Below are 14,389 nucleotides of genomic sequence, written 5' to 3' on the forward strand. Positions count from 1 at the left end.
TAGAATAAACTTTTTCCTCAAAATATATTATAAAATAATTTTAATTCCATATTTTTCTTATGCTTTCCCGCCTTTTTTCATTAAAAATAAACTGCAGGTGTATTTTTTTCCACCGAAAACACCACAAGCTATTTCAGGCACAATAGAAAAAGTCCCGGAGTTCCAACAAAATATCTGAAAATCTGATACCGGCCATTAGACTTGGCTGTATACGACTTGTGCCAATAATTCCATGGCCATTTTAACTTAAAAAAAATGTGACTGATTGCAGGCGCGCTTAATTATTTATTGTCGAGCTAGCGCGCCTGCAATTTTTTAACTTTTTAATTTTTCGCTGACCATAAACTATGCACTTCACTTCTGATATGTAAAGAATAATGTCAACTTTTACGGACATTTTGAGAAAAAACAAATATTTGCCTATTGCAGAGACCGGCACCACTTCCACAAAAAGGCGAAGGTCCGCGACTTCGTGTGCCAGTGCGGCGCCGTGTTCCACTCGCGCGCCAAGCTGCACTGGCACCGCGAGACCCACGACGACAAGCCCAAAGCCTGCCCCTACTGCAGCGACAAGTTCGTGCACGCGGCCTCGCTCACGCGCCACGTGCGACGCACGCACAACGAGTACTATCTCAATGAGCGCAGCCGCCACAACAAGCAGAATGTGCCGTGCCCCGTCTGCAAACAGGTCACTACACTCAACAACTCAACTCAACTCAACTTTCATCAACTTTATCTTCCCGCAAATTCTATTTAACACTGGGATAGAGGAGAAGAAAAATAACTCGCAGTTGCTTCTTCAAAAATCGATACATTTACCAAATTGCTTTATATTTCATGCGCTCTGTTCACATCGAAGCTCATCTTTCAGCGAAAATCCTTCATAGATCGCTGTTATCGCTGCGGTACTCCGTCGTCCTCTGAAGCGATAGCTAAAACATAAAAAGTACACCGACCGCGCCTAACTCCACCACTTGTGGGGACTGTAACTTGGTAAGAGCTTAGGTAGGGATCTACGCGCGTGACTTTAAACTCATATCAAATAAACAAGGTTATTCTTCAATTATTTAGATTTATTGTAGAACTTGGTAGAACTTATAAATACACTAGATGAAAACCCGGCTTCGCTCGGGTAAAATGTAGACTCATAATAATATGTTTGAAATTTTTATTGCCAGTAAAGACTGCGTACTTATCGATAATCTGACTTATATTCCCAGCCACTGATGTATTAAACTGTAGATACACATTGCCAAACAAAATCCCCATCAAAGAATGTCCGAACTATTTATTTGTTGTGTAACAAATAAAATCATAACCACACAAATAATTAAAAGAATACGTGACGAAATTTGAACCTAGTCTTTACTAAGTTACAGTTGAATTTCGCTAGCGGCCATATTCCACAATTAATAAAAATATTTACGTGTGCGTAGAAACACTGATCCCACCCACAAACAAATAGAAAGAATACGTGACGAAATTTGAACCTAGTCTTTACTCTATTACAGTTGAATTTCGCTAGCGGCAGAACTCCACAACGCTTGACACTTGACAGCTAACTCCACAATTTCACATACGCATGCTCGAATATGAATGTAAGCCTTATCAGAAAAGGCAGAGGGATTAATTTCACTTGCTACATTGAAGGCGACGTTGCAAGATTGCTTGGATGAGTTTGACGTTTCTTAAGACGGACGAATTCAGGTTGTAGAACAAAGAATGCATTCGGACTTTCGGAGAGGACTTTCGTAATAAAAAGTTTTTGTCAATTAAATTAAAAAAAATTAAAGGTAACTTTTGGCTAATTTTCTTTAGTCCAAATGTTTACCGTTTTCGAGATAATCTATATATAGCCGGATTAAGACTATTTGATGCCTTAAGCAATGCACGCCTATGCCCCCCCTTATCGATATTTTAAATAAGTATTTATTACGACGAAATATATATTTATGAAATACGATAGAGATTATGGGGAGGCACGAGCGAGCGGATTTTCAAACAGCCTTTCCATGTGCTAACAAAAAAATTATGTTGCTGTTTATGGTGCCCCAAGACGTGATGCCCTAAGGCAATCGCTTAATTTGCTTATGGCTAATCCGGCACTGTCTATATATATAAAATTAAAATAATAAACTGACTAACTGACTGTTGATATATCAACGCACAGCCCAAAACGCTGCACCTAGAGACCTACTTTATGCCTCTGGTTACCGAAGTACTCGTCAAGACGACAAACGAGTCCAAACTCGATGTGGTCGTGTCGTTTATCACAGAGTTCCTATGGTCACCCGCTAGCTTTATCATCAGATCAACTCCATGTTATAATAATATTGCATTGTCATCGGATACTTATACATGCGTGCAAAATTTCAGCTCAATCGGTTGAAGATATCCACTTCAAATTTGAGTTGAAAGATTCCACCCGAGCAAACATAGTTACATTACACTGCAAATAAATATAATGCTTGTAATAAGTTTTTGTTAAAAATTTAATTTTTAATACAAGCTTTTTTGCCGAATGTACTTTTGTTAACTGTACTTGAATTGTCGTCTAAACTACATATCTGTACCAAATTTCAAGTCGGTACTATTAACTATTGAGGAGTTCCCTCCTGCAGAGACGATTCTGACAGAACCACCAAGTTGTCACTACCAGATTATTGTATTGTCACCAAATTTACATAAGTATGCCAAATTTCAAGTCGATCGGACCACTGGAAGTGGGTCAAATTTAGCTTCCAAGATTTGACCCAAACAAACAATAAATAAATAAATAAGCAAACAGGGCAAGCTACAGAAAAGCTTCTAAAATATCGCCGAAATGTAAGCACTTGTGCAAGTATTTCGAATAAAAAACAATTTGAATTCTCATCCTCCTTGGTTCTGGCTGTTTGCTTCTAAAACCATTGCCAGCGCACGCCGCGCGCAGCTCAAAAAAAATTGCAGGCTGTCTGTCAGCACAGTTCATTCGCGGGAAATTCGGCGGACTTCGTATGTTGTGTAATTAAATAATAAGAAGCTCGACTAGTGTGAATAAATTGTAAACTGTATTATAAACCTTGTAAACAGTTTAAAATACTTAGTATGATTTTTTTTAGTGTAAAAAACAATAGGTAAACATAGTGATTAATACGGTGTAGATTTGGCGAGCGCTTTATCAAAGTTGGCTTCATTGAGGTTTGTGGTTCATAAATTGCTTTATTAATTTTGCACAAAAACGAATAAACCACACAGTCAGACAGTCAGTACATTATATTATGGAAGCTTTATAAAACATAATTAAAATCGCAAACTTCAAGGTAAATATTCAAACGACATAGCTACCCGTTGCTAGGCGACTCGGTAAATAAAATAGAGTGACGGGCAACTCCACTACACTTTTGTTCCATGTTCTGTTGTTTATCTGTTTCGTTTTACTGATATGCTTTCCTGTGCGTGTGACAAAGACAAGGCATTTGTCAATGTTGTGGAATTCTGGCAACGTTTATCTTTTAATTAGCAATTTAGAAATGGCTTTAAAATTAATTTAAATCAATATTTCTCTCTGATTATTAGAATTTAATAGAAAAAACAACAAATACTCGCTGAAAGTATGATATTCCATCAGATTTGTTCCGTTTTCGCGAGTGATTGTTGCACTTTTTAAAGACGCACGTGGGCATCGTTACGCTTGCACTGACAACAACGTACTGAGAAAAAAGAAGGCCACATTTACCAAAGTGGCGCTCATTTGGCTCGGACATATTCGGACGCGCGACTGTGGATCTACAGTTTAATACATCAGTGTTCCCAGCCTTAATTATTATCACAAACACTTTAACGGCTAACCTACGTATCGGTATTTCACCAGTAGATATTTCTCCTAAATCTTATTTGCCCATATAACTATGATCATCATCCCAGCCTATATACGTCCCACTGCTGGGCACAGGCCTCCTCTCAGAACAAGAGGGCTTGGGCCATAGTTCCCACGCGGGCCCAGTGCGGATTGGGAACTTCACACGCACCATATAACTATGATGTCTCTGTCTTATAATCAAAGAAATTAGACCTAAAGGGCCCCTTATACGGTACGATTCGTCTGTACGATCGATCTGATGAAAATCGACGAATCGTACCGTGTGTGGGGCCCTTAAGAGGTCACAATGGAGAACGAAATGCAAACCTGTGACACCTGTGACACGTGGTGACGTGACACTAACGCCACTTTGATGTGATGACTTTGACATGTTTACTTCGCAACGCCATTATATACTTAGTAATTTATTCAAGTTTATACTGAAAATACTCGATAATCCGAATTTTCCGCCTACAAGTTGTCGACTCGGATTTACTAATTTTTTACGCTCTTCAATTTGATGTGCATTTCGTTCGAGTCTACCGTAGACCGGTACGAAATTATTAATATAGATTTACATAGATAGTTCCAGCCGCTCAGGCTGTCGGGAGGCAATCTGTGTATACCGCTGTCAATCGTTTTAAAGTCAAATTCTAGAAACATACAATATAAAATACTACCATTATACATGATAAAGTCAATCTAGCCTGCCAGGTGGTCAGTTTTACCACCTGCCAGCGGTATACAGCCTACACTACACTCTTCTTCTTAAGATGCCTGTCTGACTAGCGAAGGTTGGCAGTCAGTTTTGAATATTTCTCCCTGACTCTAGCGAGGCGAAATAGATGGGCAGCACTCTCGATGCCGGTCCACTCCCGAAGATTCCTCAGCCACGACTTCTTTCGTCGGCCTAAGTGTCTCTTGCCAGCGAGTTTGCCCATCATAATGAGCTGCAGAAGACAGTATCTATCATGTCGCAACACATGCTCCAGATACGCCACTTTTATTTGACGGATGATATTCCAAAGACATCGTTTCTCGGTGACACGTAGTAGGACCTCTTCATTAGTCACCCTCTGTGTCCAGCTTATCTTACCACCAGCTTATCAGTACATTCAGCCCGGATTCAGAATAAGACAGACCCCCATTCCTGCATATCGAAAATACAAACTGAGACATGGATGCACAGAAAAACCAGAAAAAGAGACCAGCGCTGGGAATCGAACCAGGTCCTCAGCAATCCGTGCTGCGTGCTATAACCCCTACACCACCGCTGGACAGGAATTTAGACACGAATTTTTCCTATGCATACATATCTCAGGTTGCTTATTTCTACTACGCTACTTATGCAGCAGCACTAGCGACATCTATGTTTCGCTCTCATCGAGAGACGTCACATTCTATCGGAACCAACCGCTCACCCAGACAAGAGATGTCGCTACTAAGCAATCAAATCATGATTGGTTATTGGAGTCTTTTTGTATTTTTTATTTCAACTCCAAATTGTTACTTTTACGGGTATCCTGAGATATGTATGCATAGGAAAATTCGTGTCTAAATTCTGTCCAGCGGTGGTGTAGGGGTTATAGCACGCAGCACGGATTGCTGAGGACCTGGGTTCGATTCCCAGCGCTGGTCTCTTTTTCTGGTTTTTTTCTGTGCATCCATGTCTCAGTTTGTATTTTCGATATGTTTCACGGGATACCCGTAAAAGTAACAAATTTGGAGTTAATAAAAAATACAAAAAAGATCCAAATAACCAATCATGGCCCCATTCCTGCAGCAGGTGGCCTACTGCAGGTTAACCGTTAGCTCTGTGTCTTGAGCCATCCAGAACAGTTTCTCTGCACCGCTAATTCCGCTCCACTCCACATATTAAGTAGCCATAAAGCCAAAAGGCGACTAAGGGACCTTATGTGAGAGTGATCAACAGTGCTCTCTATTGCCAACTACGAACTTCAGACTCCAGCACTGCAATGTGGAAGGCAAGGGCCTTGGGTTTTATTTAGAGGGTTGCATCTAAGTAAGCCTGCATGTTACGACACTGTTTACGAGCAAGTGTGATGAAAATTATATTTTCTTTCTTTCAAATTAATCTCTTAAATTGGGTTTGCTCCTCCCTGTCCTCCCTTGGCGACGTCTTTGGTAGCTTACAAAGTTTCCTTAAAGCATGCTTTCATTCCAGGTGTACCTCCGGACAAACCTCCGCGCCCACCTCCACACGCACAGCGGCAAGCGTCCCTACCTCTGCATCATCTGCAACAAAGCCTTCACCACCAAATGGAACCTCAAACTGCACCGCTGGACCCACATGTCGCGCTCCGCAAAGCCCTACAAATGTAACTTATGCAAGGGAGCCTTCATCCGACAAACGGAATACATATCACACATGAACGCCCACAAATCCGTACGACCGTATACTTGTAATTACTGTGGCTGCCAGTTCGTAAGGAAATACAACTGCCAGCGTCATGTTCGTGAACACGAAATGGCTAAGAAATATGTGTGTAAAGTCCCCGAGTGCGGTAAGTCGTTCCATAGGAGTTATTATTTGTCCGAACATATGAAAGTTCACAGCGGTGCTCGCCCGTTTTCCTGCAATATCTGTGGTAAAATGTCCAGCAACAAGTCGAACCATAATAAACATGTGAAGATACATCATGCGAGGGAACCGGTTGCCAGCGAGTGGTAATACGTGGACGTTGCTTCGTTTACTGTTTTTATTTTTGTATATACCTTTTTTACGTGGGGCGTGGAGAGACTGGTTATATCTCTTTAAAGAGTCAAGTTGAATATCTACGTTTGATGGGTAATGTGATAGTACTGGTAAGGGTTAAGCAAAAAGTTCCATTGTGATATTCAAATTCAAATTATGAAGCGAAAAAAGGTGATAGTATTTTTATCTGGAACTCTTTGTCAAACCAAGATACTTCGTTAGGAATGTGAGTTGCCGATAAAAATAACGAGAGAAAAATATGATGGGCTGGTACAATCACCAGCATTAATATTTGCCACAGCAGAGCGTGCAAAAATATGTGACATGTCCTTCCAGCCCTAGAAATAAAGTTGTATCAGATATGTATGCACGCTTGTTGTGTCAGATATTGGTGCTGGTGACTGTAACGTTCATCTTACCAATACTATCAAATTGAACAGAAAATGTAGAGTTTTCAACATTTATTTATATCTTTTTTTTATTTGTTTATTCTTCAACTTACAAAGATGTTTCCAGGTGGCAACACCGCGTATTTTCGAGCGATAGCCATGTTATAAAAAGCGATACGACAAATGCAGAAGTTGACATTGTCCCATCGCATATGCCTACTTAAATTAGTATAGTTTTAGTGTCATCCACCGAATCAGATGGTTCATCCGACCTATACGACACTAACTTTAAACTTGTCTATTTCAATTACTTAAACGTGTCGAAACTGCGTCCACATCGCATTGTAAATATCTAGTTAAAATTGAATTTTAATTCTAAAATGTAAATACAGGACCAAGTGTATAAAGCCTGGGTTTCCTTAGATGGCGGTGCTACTATTTAGCGTTCTTGCAAAGTATCGAATGACGTCACTGGAGCATTGTAGAAAAAAAAAATGGCGTTGTTGGAGGCCAATAATGGCCTGATGAGTGAGTTCCACCAAGTTAAAAGTTGAAGTTTAGTTTTATTTTTATACTTTTTATCTGGGAAAAGCATCGACACTTGAGTTTATAGATATAGGAACTCCTTAACTGTTATTAAAATTTGCCCGTCAAATTTCGATGTCTGGTCTAAAATTTAGTTTTTTGGCGTGACGCTCTCTAAGAATCGCATCTAGTTTCCATGTACGTTTTATTGATGTTATTCGACCTTTTATAAGACCGATGAATGGCGGCAACGCTATTGGAGGAAACTCTAGCTCAAGGGACAGAGGAGCATTTTATTATTAACAAGCAAATAACACCGCCGCACGACGCTTTCTAACCTCAGTACTGGTAAAAGTAACCTACACTACCTTAAGTTAAAACTTGTCTTTTTAACCATACATTAAGTTGTATAAGTCAAATATCTGTTTCAAAGCCAAGACCGTTTGGCTTGCGATTTTCAGCATTGGTACAGCATTGGTTCAGGAAAGTTCAAAGGTTTACTATGCGTATTACTCGGCCCGGATGACGGGTGGACTCTTAACTCGCGAATTATAAATTATTCTGTGTTAAACATATACTGCATCGTACACCCTTTCGGCACTTTAGCGCCACAATTAAAAAGGACAATTCTTGAAATGACCATTTACATTTTTGATGGTACAGTAAGCGTCAGAGAAAAGGATTTGATCTTTGTACGATAGAGTAATTTAATAACTTATTTGGGTCTGGCGCTTCGCCGACCGCTACCGCGGCGCGCTTTCTTCGCTCGCTCGGCTCTCGCGTTGTGGTCGGAATTGTACCTTACACTCCTCCTAGCTTCACTCGTCGTACAAAATTCTGAAACATAAATTTATTGGATAAGTGTCTGGTGATGTTTCTAAATAAGTGAAAGGGTCTAAATGTAACAGAAAAAGCCACTTTATATCAAAGCTCAGTCAAAAAGTGGTAATTTCAAGGATTGGTCATTTTAATAAGCGGTCATTTTAACAAGTGGTCATTGTCACTGTGCTAAACCGCCGCAATGTTTGTAGCTAATAATAGGTCAGATACACTTGTAAATTTTACAGTTATAGTATAGTATACGTGATATTGAAAAAAACTCGAGTTTGGTTTGTAGGCGGATTGGTAAATTTAATGTAACACCGTATATCTTTAAGGTGTCGTTGAGGTTCCATTTTTAACCTCATATGGGGCTGTCAATCATTGGTTTTTCTTAAAAATTTAAACTGGACAGATTACATCCCTAATGCAGTTAGTACAGTTGGTTTCCTAACGGAAGTATCTTATTTTCTATGCAGTTTTGCAAACGCGAACAATAAATGAATAAATTCTGTTATAAATTAGCCTGGAATCGGTGTTTAGTAAAGAAATTCTTACATCGATTTTTGTGAGATTTAATTTACTAGGTGTCGCTATTTATACTAGGTGGTTTCAAAGTATATTTGTTTCAGAATCAGTTCTTAATTTGTGTTTTGCGCGATATTAAGTTTAACTTATTTTTAACCTCGACGCGTTCCTGAGAAGGGTTCACTGGTGGGTCACATAATATTAAGGGGCTGTTTCACCACCTATTGATTAGTTTTGTTTGATGGATAAATGTTATGCCGTCTCCCGTCTATTCGAACAAAACAAACAGAGACAGCATCACATTTATCCGCCAGATAAATTTAATCAAAGAATGGTTAAACAGGGAGTAAATGTAATAATATACACTCCTTTGCAAAAAACGGGCACTTTTGATTTAGTTTCACTTTAGACTTAGTTGGAAAAGGGATTTGATGCAACAAAATAAAATTAAATTATTTACCGAGGCAAAAACACTTCTGTTTTGTAATTAAGTCGATCTTAAACTGTTTTATTTTGATTTTTAGGAAAATACTCATTTTGTCAAAAAATAAGGTTTTGGGTGCCTGTTTTTTTGCAAATGGGTTTAGTTAAGCGAAATTTCTTTAAGACCAAATAAGGAAAACCCTAATTATGATCGAAAGCTATCACAAAGAGTACAATTAAACCGCATTAATATAAAAATACATAATTATAAATTCGCATCTTTCATTACAAAACGGTAAACTACTATGAGAAAATATTTATTATCGGGCTGTTATGAAAGATACCTTATGGAAGGCTAAGGCGAAACCAAACCCAACCGAGTCAGTTTTGTCCTGACCCACCTAATATACTCACTTAGTAAAATTACGCGAATTCATTTTATGACAATTAAAGTTATAGTTACGCATATTTCAATTATACAAATTCATTATCGTGCTAAAGAAATGTTATGCCTTTTTATTATTATACCAGTTCAATGTTAGGCGAATTCATATTATTACAATTAATGTTATGCGAAATAAGGCGCACCCGTAAAAGGGCCAGGACAGGTGAACAAAGAAATGATTCAATTAGGGTTCATCTCTTCTTTTTGAGATAGGTATTAAAACCTAAAAACCCTCAGCATAGTAGCGACACCTAACTTATGTTATCGAGTCGTTCGTCGTGCGGCGGATTGTGTCATAGGAATATGTTAGGTGAAAGGGCATTTCGGTATAGGTACCCCGCTTGTACTAACATTTATTTAGTTAGGTATTTTTGTCTTATGAGATGTGGGAATGGGATGAAGCATGGTCTTATTTCGTTCTATTATCTAGATGGGAGCGAGTTGTAACGAAACAAATTTATATCATTATTTTGCGGAAAATAATGATATAAATTTGTAACTGTTAGATCTGGCAATGGAATTGAAATATCGGGACTTAACTAAATACCCATGGGAATTTTCAGAGGTTATGACTCTGTCTTCACTTCACTAATGTTCTATGACGAACATCCGTGACTAGACTTAGCTGTTAAGGTTCTGGGATTGCACAAGGATCCCGTGGGAATATCGGGATAGAAATAACCTATGTATGTGGGATCGTGCGAAGGAAAACAAACTTTTAAACCGAGAAGTAAAAAAGTTTATTAAAAAAACTAAATGGAATACGTTAAAGATACAAATAACAGAAAACACAACTAGCACGTAGGCTCACCCGATCGTAACTCGCACTCTTCAACTCACTCGCTTGTCCCATTCACTCCACAATAATCATCGGTCATTCCGTCCGCTCTTGTCCATCAAATCATTCATCCGCAAATCCACCCTCATTCCCACATTCGGCCATCCTACACACATGACTGTCCCCAGGCATCCTCTAAACAAAACGTCTTACATACAACACAAAACATCTTAACCTAGGTACAGGTACACCTTAATCATAACCACATGTGTGAGGTCAATGAACTCTACTACAAGGAAAAATAAACTACTATCGACATGACCTTATACTTAATGTGGTGTTAGTCACCTGGGACATAATAGTCTATATAAAAGAAAACATCTTATGTATGACACAGTCATAGTAAACAAACAAAAAAAACAATTTCTACCACTTTAAAAGTAAAAGATATTTACCACATCACCATCAAGTAACTATCGTTATCATACAATGTTTATGAACAATAAAAAAAAACATAAGAGAAAACAAAAAAAAAACATAAACAAACAAGTCAGTGACAGCTCATCATCATGGCAACCATAAGCGCAAATGTCATACCAACCTCGTGAATATGATGTACTTGCTCTAATCACTGGGCCAGGGCTTCATGTTATCAGCTGAAGAGGCAGTCTTTCCTGGTCCCTCTGAAGAACCATCTATCTTTTCAACGTCGTATCGGTCATTGCCCTTCACTGCGACCACCTTGTAAGGCCCCAAAAACTTAGCCTTCAGTTTTAAACAGGGTCCAAACTGCGTCCTTTTGATTGCCACGCGATCGCCGACTTGGTAGAGTTGACTCTCCTTGCGCCCTTTATTAAACGTATGTCGATTCTCTTCCTGCACCTTTAGTATTTGTAGCTTAGCTGACTCTCTCAATTTCTCTCTGTTTTGCATATAGCACTCACGTTCCTCTTGCCGTAGCAACTCGTGAATCTCGAGGTCGTCCTTGGTACGCATTTTGGTACCAATCATGAGCTCAAAGGGCGTCGTATCGATGCTGCGCTGGTACGTGCTGTTCAACGCCGTCTGGAGCCTCGCGACGTGTTTGTACCACAGACTTTGATCTGAAATACACAGCTTTGTTAATACTGAAATCATTGTTCTATGAATTATTTCCACTTGTCCATTTCCCCTTGGTACCCCTGTAGTAATAGAGACATGATTGATATTCTCCTCTTCACAGTACATTTTAAAGTCATTGCTTGTGAAAGCCGCTCCTCGGTCTGTCACAAATCTAGACGGGTTACCAAAACATTGTTGATGTATTCTCAGCTTATCAATCGTCTCTCTAGCTGTTGTACCCTTTACTGGAAATAGCCAAACAAATTTAGTAAATGCATCTACTATAGTGAGTATATAATTATACAACTTCTTTGTCTCCATCATTGGGCCAATATGGTCTAGGTGTAGAGTGAACAATGGAATACTGCTCTTCTCAATGCTGTGAAGAAATCCTTCGGGCTTTCCTGCCTTTCTTGTGGCCAGTAGACATGGTACACAGGTCACAATAAATTCGTCTAATTTTCTTGACAAGTCTTTGATGAAATAATCTTTATTTATCATCTCTGTCATTTTCTTCTTTCCAAAATGACCCACAGCATGTACTCGTTTGATTATGTCATTTTCCATATCCTTTGGGATGACAAGCAGTGTACCCTTGCACAGCAGTCCACCTTCAATGGTATAATCCTGGTACACTCGCTCTTTGAGTATTTCCAGGATGGCCTTCAGTCCTTCATCAGACTCTTGTGCTACTCGTAGCTTCTCATGCAGTTCCCCTGTCACCATGCCTGTGAAAGGTGCTCTGCTTAATGCGTCTACATGTCTCATCTGTGATCCAGATCTGTGCGAGATCTCATAGTCATATTCTTGTAGCAGTAGAACCCATCTCGCTACACGAGTGCATAAATCTTTTTTCTTTAAGGTCATCTGGAACGCCTTGCAATCTGTAATGATTTTAAACTTTAAACCATACAAATATGAGCGGAATTTCTTTACACCTTCTATAATGGCCAAAGCCTCTAACTCATAACTCGAATATTTTTTCTCTGCCTCACTCGTTTTGCGACTCATATAGTGCACTGGGTGCAAACATCCATCATTTGGGCACATTTGTAATAATACTGCAGAGTATCCATGCATTGAGGCATCTGTGTGCAACTCAGTTGTCAATGCTGGGTTATAGATCCTCAATACAGGACTACAGGCCAGTTTCGACTTTAACTCTGTGAAAGCTTTTTCATGACAGTCATTGAAAACAAAGCTCACATTCTTCTTAAGTAAGTCTGTTAATGGTCGAGCGATCAATGCATAGTTAGGTATAAACTTCCTGAAATATGATGTTAATCCTATGAATCCGTGAAGTTGTCTCAGAGTTACTGGTTTAGGAAACCTTACCACTGCATCCGTTTTGTCTGGTGATGGCCTCACCGATCCGTCCTCCACAATATGACCAAGGTATTCCACTCGTCGTTGAATGAGCTGCGTCTTGCTCCAGTTTACCTCGAGCCCATACTCTGAAGCTCTCATCAGCACTTGCTTAAGCCGTTGCACACCCTGTGCTTCATCTTCTGAAATTATGATTAAATCGTCAATAAAAATTAACAAATACCCTTTTGCCACTAAGTCTCTAAAAATTATGTTTATAAATCTTGTGAACACTTTGGGACAAACAGAGAGACCAAATGGTGCTTTCAAAAACTCGTATTGACCATTATGGGTTACAAAAGCAGTGTATTTTATTGAATCCTCATGTACTTTTAAGTGGAAGTACCCATTCTTCAAATCCAACGTGCTAAATACTTTAGCACCTGACAGCTTATCTATGTGGTCATCTATAATCGGTAATGGATACTCGTCTTTTACCATTTTTTCGTTTATCCGGCGATAATCCACACATATCCTGGTGCTGCCGTCCTTCTTCTTCACCAGGACCAAAGGACTAGCATATTCGGAAAAACTTACCCTTATCACTCCATCACACAACCACTGAGTCACCTGCCTCTCCACTTCAGCTTGTTCAGTCAACGCCAGTCGCCGAGGTCGCTGAGCAACTGGGATGTCGTCTTTCAAAACAATCTTTAACGCAATTGGGGCCTCCCGCGTCTTTACCGGCTGATAGGAGTCCACCAACTGTCTGACCTCACGTTGAATCTCAGGATCCGCCCCGTACCCTAAAACATCAGAAACAAACACATCGCACGAGTAATTACGAAGCCAACTTTCGTCTCGCTTCAACAGTTGAACTTGGTTGCCATTCATGATAACTGTCACATCGTGTAATAATTCTTGGCCTAAAATGATATCATACGGCATAATGTCTCTAGGTACGAGATGTAGTATCACACTAAAACACTCTTCGTCAATCACAATGTTCGTGTTTATATATCCCGGCGATATAACTCGTGTCGCGCCAAGTCCCGTTAATAACAGTTCGCGTTTATTATAGCTCGGCGCGCCTAACCGCTTGTAGCAGTCCTCCGACACCAAATTCACATCACTACCGGAGTCTATCAACGCGTTAATGCTTCGATTACACAATAAAATCTTCTTTATTGGCTTCCGATCAGTACTGTTTCTTGTTTGGTATGAGCTGTCACTGTCACTGTCAGTGACACTCCTGTGACGTTTGACGTTCGTCGCCGCCATGGCCGCCATCTTCAAATCGCTCCCGGTCGTTCCATTCGATGCACATTCGTCGTCCAACTCATTCGTTCGAACATCAACTCGCACGCACAAATTCGTTCCATTCAATTCGTTCTCGTTCGAATTCGCCGATCGACTTCCGCCAGCGCCGCCATTATGTTCGCCACCAGCTGATTTTCTCCCTGTTGCAGAATTAGTACATTGTGCCGATATGTGTCCGAACTGATTGCATCGGAAACAC

General features: G+C 39.8%; 1 protein-coding gene across 1 annotated transcript in view; it reads left to right on the forward strand.

The window, feature by feature from the left end:
• LOC141434223 (uncharacterized) overlaps positions 1–10,462 on the forward strand; it is a 29,951-nt gene extending 19,489 nt beyond the window's left edge. Inside the window, exon 8 of the mRNA XM_074096594.1 lies at positions 6,027–10,462. Coding sequence (XP_073952695.1) covers positions 6,027–6,533 — 507 coding nt within the window. The 3' untranslated portion in view covers positions 6,534–10,462. The remainder of the gene's footprint in view (positions 1–6,026) is intronic.
• The last annotated feature ends 3,927 nt before the right edge of the window (positions 10,463–14,389 follow it).

This window comes from Choristoneura fumiferana, chromosome 13 (assembly GCF_025370935.1).
Source record: "Choristoneura fumiferana chromosome 13, NRCan_CFum_1, whole genome shotgun sequence".
In the NCBI taxonomy this organism is placed as follows: Eukaryota; Metazoa; Arthropoda; class Insecta; order Lepidoptera; family Tortricidae; genus Choristoneura; species Choristoneura fumiferana.